The 20490-nt window shown below is 47.1% G+C and overlaps 1 protein-coding gene across 1 annotated transcript in view; it reads left to right on the top strand.

Moving 5' to 3' along the window:
- The window catches only part of CACNA1E (calcium voltage-gated channel subunit alpha1 E), a 420129-nt gene that overhangs the window by 154753 nt on the left and 244886 nt on the right, over window positions 1-20490 (top strand). Inside the window, exon 3 of the mRNA XM_073356587.2 lies at window positions 3565-4039. Within this exon, the coding sequence (XP_073212688.1) occupies window positions 3591-4039 (449 nt within the window). The 5' untranslated portion in view covers window positions 3565-3590. The remainder of the gene's footprint in view (window positions 1-3564; window positions 4040-20490) is intronic.

A 20490-nucleotide genomic window follows, 5' to 3' on the forward strand; every position in this document is an offset into this window, starting at 1 on the left:
CACAAAAAAAAAGAAGAAGAAAAAGAAAAATCAGTGGAGCCCTTTGCTGCCACTCCTGCTACCTGCCTCCTGGTCAGACCCCTCTTGATTTTGATGGGAAACTGGAAAAGCCCGGCAGCATGTGACCAGGGGCGCCAGTTTCGTCCCTGAGGTCTGCTCACTGCACATAGCGTACAGCTTGCGTGTGATATATGATGAGTTCAGTGCTGCTCCCAGTTTCCCCCTTTGGGGCAGGGAATTTGTTTATAAACAGGGGCAGGGTGATTAAGACAACAAAAGGCTTGTCATTAAATTAAGGATCCTTCGATGATCCTGAAAGCATTGCCAGGCACTCCAGTTACAAGTTACAAAGGGTAGGAATAAATGGTGAGAATGGAGAGAGGTAAATAGTGGTGCCCCAGAGGGGTCTGTACTGGGACCAGTGCTGTCAAACATATTTGTAATTAATCTGGAAAAAGGGGTAAACAGTGAGGTGGCGAAATTTGCAGATACAAAATTATTCAAGATAGTTAAATCTGAAGCTGACTGCAAAGAGTTACAAAGGGATCTCACAAAACTGGGTGACTGGGTAAATGGCAGATGAAATTCAATGTTGATAAATGCAAAGTCATGCACATGGCAAAATATAATCCCAATTATACATATAAAATGATGGGGTCTGAATTAGCTGTTACCTGTCAAGAAAGATCTTGAAGTCATTGTGGATAGTTCTCTGAAAACATCTGCTCAATGTGCAGCGGCAGTCAAAAAAGCGAACAGAATATTGGGAATCATTAGGAAAGGGATAGATAATGACAGAAAATATCATATTGTCTCTATATAAATCCATGGTATGCCCATACATTGAATACTGCGTGCAGATTTGGTCATCCCATCTCAAAAAAGATATATTGGATTTGGAAAAAGTACAGAAAAGGGCAAGAGAAATGATTAGGGGTATGGAATAGCTTCTGTATGAGGAGAGATTAAAAACACTGGGACTTTTCAGCTTGGAAAAGAGAGGACTAAGGGGGAAATGATAGAGGCCTATAAAATCATGAATGGTGTGGAAAAACTGAATAAGGAAATGTTATTTACTCCTTCACATAACGCAAGAACTAGGGGTCACCAAATGAAATGAATCGGCAGCAGATTTAAAACAAACAAAAGAAAGTATTTCTTCACAGTCAACCTGTGGAACACTTTGCCAGGGGATGTTGTGAAGGCCAGAACTGTAATAGGGTTCCAATAAGAACTAGATAAATTCATAGAGGATAGGTCCATCACTGGCTTTTAGCCAGGATGGGCAGGGATGGAGTCCCTAGCCTCTGTTTGCCAGAAGCTGGGAGTGGGCGACAGGGGATGAATCACTTGATGATTACCTGTTCTGTTCATTCCCTCTGAAGCACCTGGCATTGGCCACTGTTGGAAGACAGGATACTGGGCTAGGTGGACCTTTGGTCTGACCCAGAATGGGCATTCCAGTGTTCTTATATAGAACCCAGATGTATCTGCCCCTGCTGTAACCTACTAGACCCCATTCCCCTCCCAGAGCTGAGATAGAACCCAGGAGTCCTGATGGGGTCTCTCTCTCTGCAGAGTTACAAAGTCAGAATATACATTAAAATTTTAAACCTAACCAGTGTCTCTTAAGTGACTTGCCACAAGATGTCCGAACATGTTAGTATTAGAGCGGAGTGGATCTAATATTTATTTAATTTTCTTTCTTTTATTTAGGAATTAGATACAGTGCTCCTGTCAGCTAATTGCTAAGTTATCTGCCAAAAAACTAGAGTTTTCAAGTGCCCAAGTAGCCCCTGGAATAACGGTTAAAGTTGCCCCCCCCCATCAAAATCTGAAATGGCAACCCTGATGCGACTGAAAACTAATAGCTGACAGGCTAGTCAGAATCAGTCTGTCCGCTTGCATGTTTGTAACCCTGCTTCTAGTCTGACCCATCCGCTTATTCATGGGTACGTTATCTTCCTTCGCCAGCAGATCGGGAAGTTAGCTTGTTAAGCCATTTATAATCTGACTTTCCTAACAGGGCTCTGTCATGGGCAGCCGGTAACCCGGCCATTGGGGGAGGCTAGCCCCAGACCCCACCCCTCCCTCTTCCATTCTGCTCCACCTCCCCTGCAGGAGCCCAGAGCATCCCCACCTCGGCCCCTGGCCCCAGTGCTGGGTGGCCGGGCGGCACTGCCACAGTGCCCCCAGCCCTGGTGGGCCGGGTGGCCAGCCCTGGAGTGCCAGGGAGCAGCACCCCTAGTCTTGGTGCTCTGGCTGGCCAGCCCCAGCCCCAGCTAGCCTGGGCCAGGGCAGAGCATAGGGAACTGCAGGAGGGGCCTGGGAGCGGAGCTTGGGTGGGACCACGCCAGGCTGTTTGGGGAGGCACAGCCTCCCGCAGCCTATGATACCCGCCAGCCATGGGCTCCATCACTGCCTGCAGCACAGGGTCTTTCTAGCTTGCCGGCTTCAACATTCAGTACAGCAGGTTCTGTTTCACCTGGGTCTTCTCCGATTTGGGTGCGATGCTGTGTCAAAGCCTCTGTAAAGTGCAAAGGTAGCTAGCGAGGGGCTGCCCGCCTGGTGTATCCTGACCTGCTATCGCTTGTGGCATTTCGGAAGAGCTAGTCCTCCTTGATAGTGGCTCTGGTTACTTATACTAGCTGTTTACACAATCCCCAGCCAGCAATGGGAGGCTGCTGACGAAAGGCCTTTGCATTGCCGGGATGCTCTGGTGCTTTCTTCCCGGACTGCTCGTTCACCCAGATGAAAAGTTATTCCCCAGCCCTCTGCGTGGCCGTGTACTCTTAGCAGGCAGCAGTGCTGTAGCTGCTGCCCCTTTCCTTCCTGTGACAACGCTGCAAATCCCCGCAACATGCACAGGTTAAAGAGGAAACCTGCTGCAGGAGCCAGCAGCAAAGCCACATGCGCTGGGACCCGCGCTCGAGTTAGGGGACAGCACCACCTACTGTCACAGATGCTACTTGCATTTACCTTTGCAGCCTGAAGTTTTGTCAAACTCCCTCACCAGCCGCTAGAATGTGGGAGTGGGGGCAAGTTAACTACTTTCTGCCCTTGCATCCGATGAAGTGAGCTGTCGCTCACGAAAGCTCATGCTCAAATAAATTGGTTAGTCTCTAAGCACTCCTTTTCTTTTTGCCCTTGGAAGAGCAAGCGGTGGGGGACATTTGTCTGTTCTTGGCCCAGGGCAAAAGAGGGTTAATCCATCGCTGCTGGTGGAAGGATTGGGCCTGTGATTAAGCTGGATTTAGACGAGAACTGGGGGTCCCTTTCCAGCCCAGGCAAAGGGACCTAGTGACAAATCAAGATAGGGGGAGATTCACCTGCTCAGGCAAAGGCCCCGAGAAATAGGGTGTTGCAGGTATGGAGTAAACAGCCATCTCCCTCCTGCTTTGCAGCCCCCCGTCACATGCAGGTACCCGGAGGTGACTAGCTTTTTGTTAAACTCTTCGGTAGTGGTGGCACAACACACAGCCACCTGGGGATCATGGTTATGTTACTTCTCACTGATCAGGAGCTTGCTATTAATTTCCCCTGTCTGTCTTGTGCCCTCTCTAGAGTGATGTACCGCAACGGTGCCGAAGATGCTTGGACTCGGCGCATGTTCTCTCAGCACTCGCACGCTCTCCGAGGCCAGCTCCCTCACGGCCAGTGGGGTTGCCGAGCTGGACTCCGACTCCCAGAGATACGTCCTGGCCCTTCCAGAGGAAGAGACATGGCGCAAGCACCAGCTCGGCCTGATGCAAGCCACCCAGTCCTGCAGCCTGCTGGAGCCCGAGGCTTTGGGGGACGCTCTGGTCTCCCGCACGGCCAGCTTTGACGTCCTCTATGAGCCAGGGTCCCGGGAGGGGGAGGCCTGCTTGGGCTTTGAGGGGAGCAGCACTTTTGACCTGGGACTGAGCCAGTACATCCCAGTGAGCCCAGATGTGATCAAGCGCCGGAGGGGCGGGCTAATCGAACAGAGGGACATCATCAAGGCGCACGAGGCTCACAAGATGCAGAGCACGCCGCAGGCGAGGCGGAAGGAGTGGGAGTAAGTACCCAGCAGGCCCTGTGGTGGTGGCACGAGGCGGCTCTAGATAAGAGAAGATGTTACTTCTCACTGCTCACGGGTGATTGGAGCTCAGGCCCCTGACTCCAGTGGCCAGCGGGAGCTCACAAGGGTTCTGGAGGCAGCATGCCCAGCTTTGCGGGGAGGAAAAGCCTTACACAATTGCCATCCCACAATCACCCTTAAAGTGAGCCATCATCAGCCAGAAAGATAGGTCAACCCATTGTGCAGGCCCTTTGGGAAACAAAGAGGAAGAGCTGGAGGGATCGTGGAGGCCTTGCCTGCTAAACTACCAATGCCAATATCTTCCCGTGCCCCACCCAGCCTTCTGTCCCCTCCTGCAGGGAGCGATTCTAAAATAGAATGAAAAAATCCCTGTCTGGGGTCTTTTCTCTGCTGTTTCCCCTGGGAATGGGCCAGATCTTTAACCAGCTCTTTGAACCCGGGACATGGCTTCTAACCTCCCTTTGTGTTGCTAAGGAGTTTTGCTCAACGCTAGTTGCTATCCTTTCTTTGGTCCCTTCTCTGTGTCCTCCCCACCATTACTGCGTTCAGTGCTCTCCTGGCTTCATGGCTGTTACCCTTGGCTCTGCGCTGACGGTGGGAATTTCTGGGCACGTTGTTCTAAGGGCCTGGATTCCTTATGCTTTGATGCTTTGAGGGGAGGAGGTTGGTATGTGTGCCATAGTGGACTGCACCATATTAGGGAGTTCAGTACTCATCAGTCAAGGCCAAACAGAATTCACACCTCTCCCACTCCTGCCTGCCCTTGTCTCTGGGTTGTAGCGAAGTGTCTGACTGTAACTACACTAGAGGGCCAGGAAAAAGCTCTCTACAGATTACCTTGGTGATGGGTATTTAGCTGTACTGTGTAGTGGGGAAACCCTACAGGCATAAAATCCGTGATGTAACTTTGATCTCTAGACACAGTCTCCAGAGGCACAGGGAACAATCTAACCTAGTGACTCCTAAGGCACCAGAAGCTCTAAGGGCAACCCTGAAAGGAGGGTTTGACTGTCTGGTAGGACAGACACAGAGAACAAGCTAATATTTCTGGAACTGGGGACCTGAAAATGATGCTGCAGGCAGTGAGTTGGGGCAATGTGACCCTTTGCTAAACAAACAGATGCAGTTTCCAGGTAAGCCTGGTTGCATCCTGGAAGTGATTTATTTTAAATGGATCAGGAATGGAGATGTCCCTGATGCTGATTGTCTGGCTTCAAGCTTTATTGCTTATGTAAATGCTGTGCAGCTGAAGTGTGTAGGTGAGCTGTAGCTCTCGAAAGCTTATGCTCAAATAAATTTGTTAGTCTCCAAGGTGCCACAAGTCCTCCTTTTTTTTGAGGTGTGCAGGTTATTAGTTTGTCAACCACATCTTCCTTATGGGGATTTTAGTCCCCATCGATCCCGGTAGACTCATGCCAATAAGGTTCTGGTTGCCAGCACTCACGCCTTGCCTGTTGTCACATGAAGCGTCTATTCTGGACTTCGAGCTCTTTTGAATTAAAATGGGGCTGTAATGAGAAAAGGGACTGTGATTACAAGTGATGCCATAGGAGCCCACACTTACAGCATCGCAGAGGCTCTCCTGTGGAATGGGGTCGGTTTGCACATCAAAGATAACTTTTCTAACGGCCAGGTCATCACTGCAGAAATGGTATCTTGTGTTTGATACTACACCTGGAATCTCCACCTCTGTGGCCTGGGGCAAGTCTCCAACTTCTGTAAAATGGGGGAATAGTTACTCACCTCATATGGGTGTTGAGAGATAATTGGTCAGTGTTTGCGCAGAGCTTTGGAAAGGAAAAGTGCAATATACGTACTGAGCTGTTATAAATGCCTCACCCTGTGTCCACCGTCTGTGTACACCCACTCTAACCACTAGGAATTAGATGCATAACATCTCTGCAGGACATTTCTAAGGGCAGGCTTGCCTATCCATCCTTGCAGCTAACACTCTCATCATCTTGATGACTGCAATGTCCTCTTCTCTGGCCCGGACAAATGCAATCTTGCCCTGCACATATCCAAGATCATTTTCCTATCCCATTGCTTTAACCATATCTTTGCATCCCTCCACGGGCTCCTCTTTCTCCACAGTATCAAACATAAGCTACTCGTCTTCACTTTCAGGGCCCTTTATGGCTTATTCCCATCCTACCTTTCATATGCATCAGGTCCGTGATGCGCTTCATCGTCCATTTGTTACATTTTCAAACAAGCACTGTGGTCCTTTTCCCCATGCTGCCCCTGGTGCTTGGGAGGTGCTCCCTGTAAACATCTGAACTGGGGCTGTGGAGTGCCATTGGAAGTGTGTGTGTGTGGGGGGGCATGAATTTCCCTGCACCCCCCACCCCCGACCTGATTCTCATCTTCCTCTCTGACTGTGGGCTCCTGGGCCCAGGAGGATGGCAGCTACAAAGGCCAGGGGATACTATCAGGCCAGGCCTGGTTTACTTAGGGGGTGGGGTGATACGTACTTCCCTGTACCTCCTTTGCTCCTGGGCATGTGCGTCCAGCTGGCAGTGGGGGAGACCTGGCATGGTGCAGATCTGGTGGCAGCTCAGCTCAGCTGCTGGGACCTGGCTGGAGGCAGATTCCTCCACTGATATCCTTCGCTCTGCTCCCAGCCTCCTCTGCTTGGGCAGGCACTGTCCCCATGCCCTGGATGAGGGGGCTGCGAGGTGATGCTGGGTGAAAGCAGTGGTGCTTGGGGAGAGGTGCCTCATCTCAGGCCCGGACTCTGCATCTGCAGGGCACCATTACAAAGCACATTTCCCCAGTTATTGCCAGGTATGTTGTTTCCTGAAGGCTTGTCTACCCTGAAAAATTGACCAGAATTGCTGCTTTAGGGGCCCAGTTTGAGATGCTGAGAACCCGACTGGTTCAATCACAAACTACTAGCCCTGCCTACAATAAAACGCACTGATAGCCACACTCTTCTGTAATTGGCACCTGTGTCCCTATTAGATATGTCCATCCCTCTCCCACTTTGTGCCACCTATACCAGAGTGTACACCAGCGTTCACTGTAAGAGCGACTCATGAAACTGGACGCAGGAGATAGGAATTGACACGTGGGCTTTGCAAGTGCTGAGTGCCTCGTTATCTTTTGGGACCCACCCGGGACACAAAATTAATAAATAATGGACAAGCAGGAGCAGAGGGATGGAGCCCTTCATTGTCAGCGAGTGTGCTGAGTACCTAAAATAGTAGTGAAACAGTAAAACTGACCTGATTATTTGCAGTTTTATTTCAGGCCAGTGAAATGCCATCCCATTCCTCACTGCTTATTCTGTTGCATGTATGATCTGTGCCTTTCCCCCACGTGGGTATCTGCTGTTCAGTCTAGTAGTAAGTCTAGCATAATACTGTACAGATGGGCTTTCTCCCTTAGACCCACGTATGGGAAGTACACAGAAAAATCGTTCTTGTGTGTGCATCTTTTTTTGCTTAATCTGCTTGTTCCCCTATTGGCAGGTTTAGGTAATGCAGCCCCATTGTCCTTGCATCCTTTGGATCTAAGGGATGCACCCTGCATGTGGCCTTTGGTTGGTCACACAAATCCTCATTTGTTCATTAATTGCCTTCAGCAGTCAACACTTCTTGAGAGGAGGCGCCGTTGTCATGCAGGTAGAGATGGCCTCCATTGCAGGCGGCCTGATTTCTACAGAGAAGAACACTTAAAATATCCAGCCATTCTAAGCCGGGTACAATTCACGTTATACAGGCTGGGTCCTGTTGGCCACCATTTCCTTGCCATCTAATTGTTACACTGTTGGGACTCTGTCATTATGGTGGTGATGACTGGGAGCGGTCCATCATATGAAGGCTCTTGGCCATTTGGTCACATTTAGCGAAATCCTTGTAACTGAATTTGAGAAGTATGATTAAGCACAGTTCAAAGCCCATTGCTGCCCCAGGGTTTTAATATGGCTTGGATAGCCAATAAGGAGAGGGCTAAACTGTGTTCTAGGCTACAGGCCAGATTCCAGGTCCTATTCTGTCTGCTTTGTGCTGTTCCAGTAGCATAAATCTGGCAGATCAGGGTCTTCACTCTCTTTCTCCTGCCTAGGGGTATACTTAGACTTCTGTAAAGACTTTGACTTGGTACCACACGACATTTTATTAACAAGGCACTCATTAATAGATTAAAAACTGGCTAACTGATAGGTCAAATTGTAATCGTAAACGGGAAATCATCATCAAGAAGGCATGTTTCCTATGGGGTCCCACAAGGATGGGTTCTTAGCCCTATGCTATGTAACATATTTATCAATGACCCAGAAAGAAACAAAATTATTGCTGATAAAGAACATTTGCAGATGACCTGAAAGTTGGGGGAGTGATAAATAATGAAGAGGCAGGTCCCTGATTGAGTGATTTGAATTGCTTGGTAAATTGGGCACAAACAAATTTGGCTAAATGTATACATCCTGGAACAAAGAATATAGGCCATACTTGTCAAATGGGGACTCTATCCTGGAAAGCAGTGACTCTGAAAAAGATTTGGGATCATGGTGGATAATCCACTGAATGTGAGCTCCCAATGTGATACTGTGGCCAAAAGAACTAAAGCAATCCTGTGATGCATAAACAGTATGAATAGACAGATTATTTTACCTCTCTATGTGGCAGTAGTGTGACCGCTTCTGAAATCCTGCGTCCAGTTCTGGTGCCCACTATTCAAGAAGGATGTTGATAAATTGGAGAGGGTTCAGAGAAGAGCCATGAGAATGATTAAAGGATTAGAAAACTTGCCTGATAGCGATAGGCTCAAAGAGTTCAATCTTTTTAGCTTAACAAAGACATGGTTAAGGGGTGACTTGATCACAGTCTAGAAGTATCTACATGGGGAATAAATATTTAATAATGGGCTCTTCAATCTAGTAGGGAAAGGTCTAACACAATCCACTGACTGGAAGTTGAAGCTAGACAAATTGAGACTGGAAAGAAAGCATACATATTTGACAGCAAAGGTTATTAAGCATTGGAACAATTTACCAAGGGTCATGGTGGATTCTCCATCATTGGCAATTTTTAAATCAAGACTGGATGTTTTTCTAAAATAACTGCACTAGGAATTATTTGGAGGAAGCTCTGTGGCCTGTGTTATACAGGCGGTCAGATGAGATGATCACAATGGTCCCTCCTGGCCTTGGAATCTCTGATTTGTACCCTTTTCTGTCTCCTTATTAGAAAAATGTAGGATTTATTGGGTCAGACCACGGATGTCCAAATTGCAGCCCCAGGGATAATTTTGGATTGCAGCTGTCCTCTCCCTGTAACTGCAGAGGACAAAGCTGATCAGCTGCAGGGTTTTCTATTTGGGGAATCTTAGATGGCAATTTATATGTACTGTATCTATCGGAAAGACAGGGGGACAGACAAAGCACAAACTGTGTTAATATATTTAAATACATTTGTGCTGGGACCCTCAGGCTTCTGGCAAGTGGCCAGCAGGGCTGCTGCTTATGTTGTGGGAGAGGACCCTAGGTTGGAATGGTTTTGTTCATTCTATGTTTAGTAGAGTCCAGTGTGGTCTTATTCTGTGTATTAGACTCTTAATGCTGTATTTAATCATTTCAGGCTAAAGCCTACCCTGCCCATAGCCAGGTATCCAGCTGGTGAGGGGTTAATGGAGTCTTCCTCTTGCACAGCAACATAAGGTCTGGGTGAACTGCATTTCCTGTGCTCAGGAGAGTACAGTGTATGTAGGGGTGCCCTGTGCCCCAATGTGGGGCAGGGAGGGGTGAAGAGCAGTGGAGCTGGCTCCACCTAGTCTCTGGTGGTACTGCCCCTCTCCTTACTCTCCCTTCCGATGGTGGTTCTGACCCTTTGCACCCAGCCTTCTCTAGTGTCTTTGTCTACTTGCTCTGGTGGTCTGCAAGAGGAGCCCCCACTACTAACCTTCTGCATGGCTGTCTTACCACATGTGCTGCTTCCAAGGTCAGCAGCAGAGAGACAGGTGGCTTCACGGCTTCTGCCAGTCCCGTTCCTACCTCCTGGCACCAGGAAGAGCTTTCTGCCATGGGGGGAGAGGATTTGGCAGCTTTCCCCACTCCGCTGGTCCTCCGTTCTCCCATTCGATCATGCCTGCTGCTTCCCCTCTGTTCAGGTGCTTCTCCAGTATTCATCACAGGTGTAGATTCTCACTCCTCTCTCTCCCTGCAGGCCAGTTAGAAAGAGGGTGGAACATCTCTGGGGGTCTGATCCTTCTCATCTGCAACATACATCCTGGAATCATGGGCCACCACACACTGCTGGAGTTGCTTGTGAGGCTGTGCTTTGATACAGTACAGTTAATGCAGTCATGTTTTGGTGGTGGAAAAGCCCATGTAATACGTGGAGGGTAATACAATTGTGTCTCGTTGCTGGAGGATCTTGGGTGCTGCACTGTAATACCGGGGGGATAATGCCATTGTATTTCAGTTGCTGGAGGTTTCAAGGCACTGTGACACAATACAGTGGTGATGCGTTGGGTCTCAGTGCCAGAGGGTCTCTGGTGCTACACTGTAGTTTAGAGAAGGAGGTGTGATCATTGTTGCTGGAGGACCCTGCCTTATGCACTATGATCTAGTGTAGGACAGAGGTAATGCAGCTGTGTCTCCCAGGTGAGTGCTGTGTAATCTGGTGGAGAGTGGAGGTAATGTGGTTGTCTTAGAGCAGGAGAACCCAGGATGCTCGAGCTATAATAAATGGCAGAATGCAGACTTTTCTCAGTGTCCAGTACACAGTGCTGTATTCTGATCACGTTATAGTACAGCACTCCTGGATAGGGCTATTATAAATGATCTAATTAATACAGCAGACCACTGTTTTATTATTTAGTCTGTGTGTTCTCTGCTCATGCAACGAAGAGTTACTGCAGTCATTTGTTCCCTGTTCTGGTATTCATGTCACTAATGCACTACTTATGGCTTCCAAGACTTAATTAAATCATCAGAATCCTATGTTAAAGTGATGTGTAGTCTGTCTTGAATTCCCCAAACTGGAAAATTTATAGTTAAGTAGAGCAACCTTTTCAGAAACAGCACTCGGCTTGCTCCATGTTGCACCTCAGTAAGTTCTGCAGCATGTGAGATATCCCTGCTCCTCAGTGACCCCTCAAGTGGGATTGTGGGAAGAGGTTCTTAGAACTTAGAGCAGTAGGGTGTGTGTGTGTGTGTGTGTGATGCACTCACCAGCCCAAAGAGTTTGGGGGATGGGTGAGAATAGTTTGGAATTGCTTGTGAATTGACCAAGTCATCTTGGACTCTTTCCAGGCTCTGGGTTGCAAGCAAAGCCCTACAGACAAAAGATGAGGATGAAATTCATCCCTGTGCATCACTGAAGTCCCACGTATGCCCTGCTTTTAGCGTGCGTGCGTTGTGCTCTGCACTGGGGTGAATTACGCCCTGTGTGGAAAGCAGTGCTATGGATGACTTAGTGGGTTTAATATCTTGACTTTGTTCATTCTCCCTTCCATCATCTGGTTAGCGACGGCCGATGAAATCCCAGTGGAACATCATGATGTCTCTGATACGTGGAGCAGGCCTGCCAGAGAACATGCCATTTCCCAACCTAGTACAGCATCTGGCATATTAACCAGCATTAAAATGATTACGATGGAACCCTAATTTAGCATTTGTGGGTTTACTAGGAACAATAAGGGAATAAAACAGCTTAAAAATGCATGAGATGTATTCAGTGGCACTTTTGGAACTGGGACAGTCTGCTTGGTATGTGTACACTGCGCACACTGGAATCAATACAGTTCAGCACCAGGAAATCCATCATCTTTAAAAGAGTCTTTGATGTTTATTGATCAGTCAACTCCAGCCGCAGAGTCTTTTTTTAAAAGCAGACATCTAGTCTGGCCTTCATCAGGCATGACTTGGCTAACTGACATACAAGGGTCTATTGTCTAGTATATCATAGGATTAGAGGTGGAAAGTTAATAGAGCCTTCTGACCATACCCTAGAGGCCGGTCTAGAATGGTTGCCTGCAGCATATTCCCCAGGGCTTTGTACTGTCTAGCTTTAACTGGTGCGAGTGACTGACAGGTCACTGGGTTGAGACAGGATGTCTCAGCAACTTAGTGGGTTCTTGCACTGCTGGCATCAGCTCATTTGGTCCAGGGCCCAGCCCCCTTTCCCTTTTGATTCAACTGTTGAGCATCTTCAGGAAGGATTTCAGCTGTTGCTGCTGGCCATTGGTGAAAGGAGACAGCCCTCTGTAAAACTCCCTGTCACAGATGCCCGTACTTGTCAGATGTGATTCTGCGAGACATCAGGTCAAGAGGACACTGTCAGTTTCATAAAAGTGTATTTAAAAATTGGTGACTCCTCTTACTGATAAACAAATCCTTGCTGATCGTGTTGTGTCTGGTGCCACTTCTCTCTGATTGGATGGCCACAATCACTGTGGCATCTCACAAATGTGAATGAGTTCCTCCTTTACAACACCCCCATGAAATAGGGTAGCATTATTGTCCCCATGTTATGCTTGGGGACCTGAGACACCAGAGAGATAAGGGCAAGATTTTCAGCAAAGCTCAGCAGCCACAGGCGGGGGGACCAGATCCTCAAAACAGCTTGGCTCCTATTTAAGAACCAGAATAAGGGGTCAGATTTTCAAAACACATCAGCATATTGGGCATGTGGCTCTTTCGAAAATTTGACCATGATCCAGGGAATCTGTGGCAGATGTGGGAATCAAGCCCAGATCTCCTGAGTCTTGGGCTGCTGCCGTAGCTACAAAACTATCCTTCCTTTTAGTCACTTTCTGGCTTTGGCTTTCATGCACTGCCCAACGCTCTAAGTTCCTGTTAATGTTTTAAAATCCAAACAAGCCTTTGTTTTCATTGGTTTCAGAGTAGCAGTCGTGTTAGTCAGTATTCGCAAAAAGAAAAGGAGTACTTGTGGCACCTTAGAGACTAACCAATTTATTTGAGCATAAACTTTCGTGAGCTACAGCTCGCTTCATCGGATGCATACTGTGGAAAATACAGAAGATGTTCTTATACATACAAACCATGAAAAAATGGGTGTTTACCACTACAAAAGGTTTTCTCTCTCCCCACCCCACTCTCCTGCTGGTAATAGCTTATCTAAAGTGATCACCCTCCTTACAATGTGTATGATAATCAAGTTGGGCCATTTCCAGCACAAATCCAAATGGCCCAACTTGATTATCATACACATTGTAAGGAGAGTGATCACTTTGATTATCATACACATTGTAAGGAGAGTGATCACTTTAGATAAGCTATTACCAGCAGGAGAGTGGGGTGGGGGGAGAGAAAACCTTTTGTAGTGGTAAACACCCATTTTTTTCATGGTTTGTATGTGTAAGAACATCTTCTATATTTTCCACAGTATGCATCCGATGAAGCAAGCTGTAGCTCACGAAAGCTTATGCTCAAATAAATTGGTTAGTCTCTAAGGTGCCACAAGTACTCCTTCTTTTCTTTTTGTTTTCATTGATACTTTTTATTTTCATTTCTGTTCATGTTAATTTTGAACAGTTTTCACAAACCCAACATTTTGGGTCCAAATTACCTGACAGGTCCCTTTAAATTGAGCTCCTTCAATGACTTTCTCTGTGCAAACTTACTGCTGCCCTTCATACTTTTCTTTTTATGATTTTTTTTTTTTTGGTAAATTTTCTTTGGGATTTGAATTTGTTTGATTTCTCCATTGCTCATTTCTGGTTTAAAGCTTCACATTGGAGAACCCGAATTAATGACAGAAAGGATACAGTATGTTGGCAATTTCAGATCCACTTCATAGCTATGTAATTTACCCACCAGGTAGCGCATTACTAGAAAGCAATCAGTAGGCCTAGTTATCTCTATATTTATCAATAGTGTAAACAGTTTTATTTCTGCTTTCATATCTTTGTTTGTTTGGAATGATATGGTGACAGGCTGCCACTGGGAATGTCATGCCTTGCCCTTTGATTAGCCCAGAATCTGATTTAACAGGATTTCAGATTGCTTACTTGGTTTTCAAGCACTGGCTTCTGGGAATTTAACAGCAGCCCTGGTTCTAACTTTCCCAGCTGGCCCTGCTGCTGTAGGGAATATCAGACCCTCATTATCTGAGAGAGCTGGCAGTTTTACCTTTGGTGTCCTGGTGCCGTGCAGTCTCTGAGTCAGAGAGGCTGCAGTTTGCTTCTCAATGCCTCCTGGTGCTGGGCCCTACATAACTGAGGGAGGCTACAGTGCAAGTTTTAGCACAGCAGTGTGTCGGACCCTCTGTAATCAGGACAGCAGGAGGGTCAGTGCCTGTCTCTTTCTAGCCCTGGCCCATCCACAACTGATAGAGACAGGGGCTCAAGCCTCGTGCATCAGATCCTCCGTTACCAGGAGAGGCTGTGGTTAAGTGGCGAGACTCAAACCACGTCCTTTCTGTCATTCAGAGTTGAAAACACCAGCACTCTGGGAATCAAACTGCAGCTTCTCCCAATTGCAGAGGGTTTCTCTAGTGCAGGGCTTCTCAGATTTCTTCACCGTGTGGACCATGCCTCAACAGTGAGAGGGTCTCGAGACCATCTCCTAGTCATGAGCGCTTTCACAATCATACAACAGCCCTTTGGCAACTACAGCAATCGCCTTCTCAGGAAGGTATTGGCCAACTGTCAAACGTGAATGATGAAAAGTGCTAAAGAAGGGTTGCTGTTTATTATGAGAGTATTGAAATACAGAACTGAGTGCCCTAAACTTGGCACCTGCGTTTGAAAACTAATCTAATGGCGTGACTCCATTTACCTCTGGCAGCTCTGCCTTCTGTTTTCCTTGCCACGTGAGGGAAGGATCAACGCTGTTCGGGAGTGTTTCTCTCTCTCTCATCCTTCTAGCTGATTCAGGAGTGAAATCATAACTATGAATCGGTGACTTCCTGTTCAATATGGCCGATGGTGGTACCGTAAACATCCTAAACCCATCATCCTTAAAAGGGCTGAGGCTGGGAAACAGCCTGGAGGCCTGGACCTTTGTTTTCTTTTCCTTGGTAACTGTAGTGGAAATAGGATTTTAATGAAAAGATGGGTCATAGAATCATAGAATATCAGGGTTGGAAGGGACCCCTGAAGGTCATCTAGTCCAACCCCCTGCTCGAAGCAGGACCAATTCCCAGTTAAATCATCCCAGCCAGGGCTTTGTCAAGCCTGACCTTAAAAACCTCTAAGGACGGAGATTCTACCACCTCCCTAGGTAATGCATTCCAGTGTTTCACCACCCTCTTAGTGAAAAAGTTTTTCCTAATATCCAATCTAAACCTCCCCCACTGCAACTTGAGACCATTACTCCTTGTTCTGTCATCTGCTACCATTGAGAACAGTCTAGAGCCATCCTCTTTGGAACCCCCTTTCAGGTAGTTGAAAGCAGCTATCAAATCCCCCCTCATTCTTCTCTTCTGCAGGCTAAACAATCCCAGCTCCCTCAGCCTCTCCTCATAACTCATGTGTTCCAGACCCCTAATCTTTTTTGTTGCCCTTCGCTGGACTCTCTCCAATTTATCCACATCCTTCTTGAAGTGTGGGGCCCAAAACTGGACACAGTACTCCAGATGAGGCCTCACCAATGTTGAATAGGTCCAGGAGCTACGGCACCTTTACCTTTCAATAGGTCGTTTTCCTGGGAAGTATGAGAGAGGACCCAGTTTAGTGTGCTTTTATAAGGTTATTAAAAGAATAAGTAAATAAAATGAAGCTATGTACCAATGTTACTAATTAATTTACTTTTAATTTTTCGAAACTAATTAAATATAACACAATGTAGTGATTAAATTAAAGTTACAATTGAAATTAAATTAACAGATTAATGATTTAATTTATTTGTCTTGCCAGTTACTATCATCAGTAATTAAATTAGTTTATAATGTTAACATAAGAATTACTTTAATAGGTGCAGGAAAGTTAAGGAAGAACATTTTAAAAATGTAGTTAATTGGGCTAAGAATGTGTTAAAAGCAAAAGCTAACTCTTGCCTTTGTTTTAAGAGAGTATAAGTTTTAGAATGATTTTTTTTAAATAGCTTTTCACTTTGGTGTTTTACCTTTAGTTTTTTTAGCATATAACCTAACCTAGATTTTATTTGCTTGGCTTATTTATTTAGTTTTTTTACACCAATACAGTGTTTGCATTTTTTGACACTTTTACACAGATGATGAAGTGATTTTTAAATTAGGCAGTTAGCGGCTTCGGAATAACATGCTTTTAACCCAAAATAATCTTTTACTGATTAAATAAAAGATGGGGCGGGGGGAGGTTCTAGTATCAACCTGGGAAAATGGTTAGTGACACACAAATGCACACCTTTTCATGAAATGTTAGAGAATTCAGACTTTTCTGAATTCTATACAAAAGCCCTCTTAGGTTGTTTGTTTTTGTTTTTAACATATGTGATTTGGTTTTAGATGAGAATTAGTTCTGATGCTGCAAATAACCTGAGCTTCTTTTGCACATCAGGAGTTGATCAGTCCTTTTTTTCTTTTCTTTTAGTTGCAGACTTTAGGTCCCTGGCTTAGCTGATGGTTAGAGTTTTTTCTTTTATCGTTTTTGGATGTCTGGTTTCAGAAAGAGAGCAGTGTACAACTTTAGCTGTCGTTGGTGGTGCAAGAGAGCCTCCCCTTTTTCCCCCCTTGCATGATGTGAGTTTTTTTATAGGGTTTAGTGTTCCCTTGCTCTGCTTTAGGGACCACCCTTGTTTAATTAGAGATTTGAACATGTTCGCTATAGCTTATTGTGGACCAGTAATTTGGTATCTTGATTTGAGGTTATAGTAGAAGCTTTTAGTTGGAGTGTGGACATTTCTTTTGCAAGCTCCGTTAGTGGCCACAAGCGGATGTCCTCTTTGTAAGCAGCACACGTGGGAGGCCCATGTGAGACGGCATTGGCAACAGACTTCTGTTTAATGGAATAAGGCCCATATTCCCTTTGTAACTGTGTAAGGTGTCACAAGGGCTGAGACTTGGAGCAGCCTGGAGGATCTGGCAGGAGCAAGAATCTGATTGGTGCCAGTGCCCATAACTGCAGAGGGAGTGCACACAACTACAAAGTGCATCGCTTTTAGTTTAAATGCTCTCTTCCCTCCCCCATGCAAATATCTCTGTGGCTGAAACTGAGAGGTCTCGTTCCCTGTTATGGTCTCTGCCTGAAATCAATCTGTGACCAGCCATAGCACTTTTAGTGTTCTGTATTATCATAGCACCTAGAAGCCCCAGTCATGGATCTGGACCCCACCATGCTAGGCACTGTACAAACACAGAACAAAAGGACGGTCCCTGCACTGAAGAGCTTACAGTCTAAGTAGGCAATACAGACACTGGGTGGGGGAAGGGGGTAGAATACACTAGCAGAGTGAACAATGTGATGGTGGCAAACGACCCACCCGCGGATTTCAGAATCTGGAACCTCTTTTTGTAATTCCTCTCAGTAAACAGACTGTGGAAATGTCATCTTCCGAGATGTCGCATGTGCCCCTCCTGGCTCTTGTGGGACCCTCTCCCTTCCCAGTCTTCTGCTGAAAGCAGGGAATTTGTCTGAGCATGCCTGAGCTCCTCCTTCAGAGAGCTGGATCGGCCAGTGACCCAGGCTGTTGGGAAGGCCATGAGTGCCAAAGTTTCTCATTCCATTTGTACTCTTCTCAGGGAGATTTAGCTGAAGAATCAGTTTCTGAGCCGGGAGCCGACTGACTGGGTGGAGGATGCACCTCCTCCACTGCTTCCTCCTGGTGGAGTAAAAATGCAACCATCCCAACGACACAGTTCAGATGAGGAGGCTGCGGTGAGGCATGTGTGGGGGTTTCCTTCCCTCCTTGTCCAGAGGTGAATGGTGAAATGAGCTTGGGAAGTGACTGGGTTCCTGAGTGGGTTTTTTTGGATGGTGGAGTAGACTGATGAGGGGTGTGTCAATGAAGACTGTTAGCTCCTTAAGTGTGGGGCCCCAGGCTGCCAGAGAATGAGGATCAGGTTGTGAGTTGCTGTCCCATATGGGTCTTCTGTTGGGGAGGAGGGGAGTCTGACAGGCACTCACTCCCACCATCTCTAGTCCTGCTGCTGGGGAGGGAGGCAGGCAGGGCCAACCTTGGGACTGCAAGCCCTTGCTTTCCTTGAGGCAGCTGCTCTTTCTTGACTTGTGCTCATGGCTGCTGTTACGTGGGGATATTTGTGTCAGAAAGGCTTTAGGTGGGCCTCTCAGTGTGTTACCTTGGTGTATCCCAGTGTGCAGGGCCAAATGTCCTGGGGGCAGTGTGGTTCCTGCCCTGTAGGGACTGGCCCCTTGCATCGCTCTCCAGCTAACCAACCCCCTTCCTTGCCAATGTGCTCAGGAGCAGCACTGCCTGGTTCTGGAGGGTGCTGTGCCCTGCTCACCTTGGCCAGTGGGTAGGTTCACGCAGGACCTAGGGAGAGGAGGAGGGAACATAAAAGGGGAGGGGATGAGAACTTCTCCTCATGAGAGACCTGTACGTATGATCTCAGCCTCTCCCCGTTCAGGCATGGATGGATACGAGATACAACCTCAAACAAAGGGCCAAATCCTCCGCTCTGATTGAACTGTACTCAGCCCCATGGGGGATGGGGGCCAGGGCTAGCCTTAAGCCACCCTTTACACTCTCCTAGTCTCTGGGCATGGCCTGGGTGGGTCTGCAACGTGAGGCTGTTCTAACCAATGGCTGGCCAGCCATGGCCCAAGGAGCTCTTCTATCAGCCAGGGGTTGGCAGGTGGTAGGGATGCCCCAGTCGCACACCCTTTGCTCCGTGCAGGCTCCTGTGTTGGGGGTGGGATGAGTGCCGTAGCTGGCTCTAGAGTGCCACCCTTTCCATTACATGTCAGCTTTATGCTGCCAGGGTGGTGCTGAGGATCTAGCCTACAGTATCCGACTTGTTCTTTGACTTGGCAGGCACTTCTATAGCACCTTCTGTCACAGGACCTCGTGCAGGGTTTGCAAAGCACAGAGATAGGTGAGTGCTGTACTGGAGAGATTTGAAACGACGCTTAGAGCCTGCTTGATTTTTGTCTAAGGGAATTTTTTTTAAAAGACCCCTGATCCACTGTCCAGTATGTTGTCCCTGTTTTGTAGCTTCCTATCTAAGGTCTGTCAACACTTCACATGCCATCCCCTTATAATTTGTCTAGTTATTCAGCTCCTCTGATAGGATCCCCCCTCCCAACAAATAGACTGCTTGTTTGGGAGATTCATGAATGGTGCTTCCATGTCATGGGCAGGGGATAAAGGGGGTGAGGCTTGGGGAAGGAGGAAGGAGACAAAGGGATGTGTGGCAGGGAGTCACTGGGCAGTCAAAAGGAGAACCTCTTCTTCCCAAGCTAAAAAACGCAAGGGGGTGTGGTTCCACCTTGCAAGGGGCATGTCTTGCCTTTAGGGGTGGGACAAGAATGGTGCACGATTTATTTTTTGTCCAGTGGAAAGGTGACTTCAGCATCAGGGATGTGACTTGGATTGCTAATTAGAGACGGGCACTGAAAGCTAAATAAAGCAGCAGGGCACTTTGGGCAGTTTATTAATGGCTGATTATTTCATGCCTCTTTGGACATGTAAAGCACAGCAGCCTAAGGCAGAGGGAGTGAGCCCAAGAAGTGCTACGCTCTTCAGTGAACACGCAGCCTGGAGTGTCCTATTCTTATGAAATAGAAATGATCAAAACTAGTGTGGGGGCGTGAAAGGGGAGAACAAACCCCTGTCTACATTCCCTGGGTTTGTCACAGAACTAGAGTTGGTCTGAGTGGAGGATACAAGGAATTAACCTCTTATAGAGACAAACCCTGTGCATTCCAGTGAAGAGTGAGAGTTTGTTTTGGATGTATGAATTGGAGAGGTCATTGTGCTCACAAGCCTGAGAGCCAGGTGCTCAAGGGATTGAGGCTGCATGTCAGCTCTTGGAAAGAGGCTAATGTATTGAGTATAAAGTGGAAGGTTCCCACCAGTTACTGATAGTATGGGAGAGATCAGGGAATGTCCACTCTATCATCGACATAATGGGATAGTCATCACTAGCAGTGGGCATCGCATTGGGATGGGGGAAGCGGGTATCCCGGTAGGAGCAAATGCCGCTGCCAGCTCCTAGGGGTGTGATTGGTCACAGCTGATCAATGGTCGGAAATTTAATTACCTGAGTTGCTATTGCACCCATGTCTGTGTAAACAACTCAATGAGGCCACTTAATTGACCCCAGTTAGGCCAGGTCCGCACACAGAACTCCAGTTTAACTAAAGGTGTGATTTTAAATGGATTCATTTAAATTGGTGCAACTCTGCATGGGGACACTCTCTGAAACTACTTAGACTGAAAGCTCTTTGGGGCAGAAACTGTCTTTTTTTCTTCTGTTTGTACAGCACAGTGGGGTCTGGGTCCATGTGCGGTGCTCCTCAGGCACGACTGCAATACAAATAATAATAGTACATTGATTTAAACCTGTCAATGTTGTAGG

Source organism: Lepidochelys kempii, chromosome 8, assembly GCF_965140285.1.
Source record: "Lepidochelys kempii isolate rLepKem1 chromosome 8, rLepKem1.hap1, whole genome shotgun sequence".
In the NCBI taxonomy this organism is placed as follows: Eukaryota; Metazoa; Chordata; order Testudines; family Cheloniidae; genus Lepidochelys; species Lepidochelys kempii.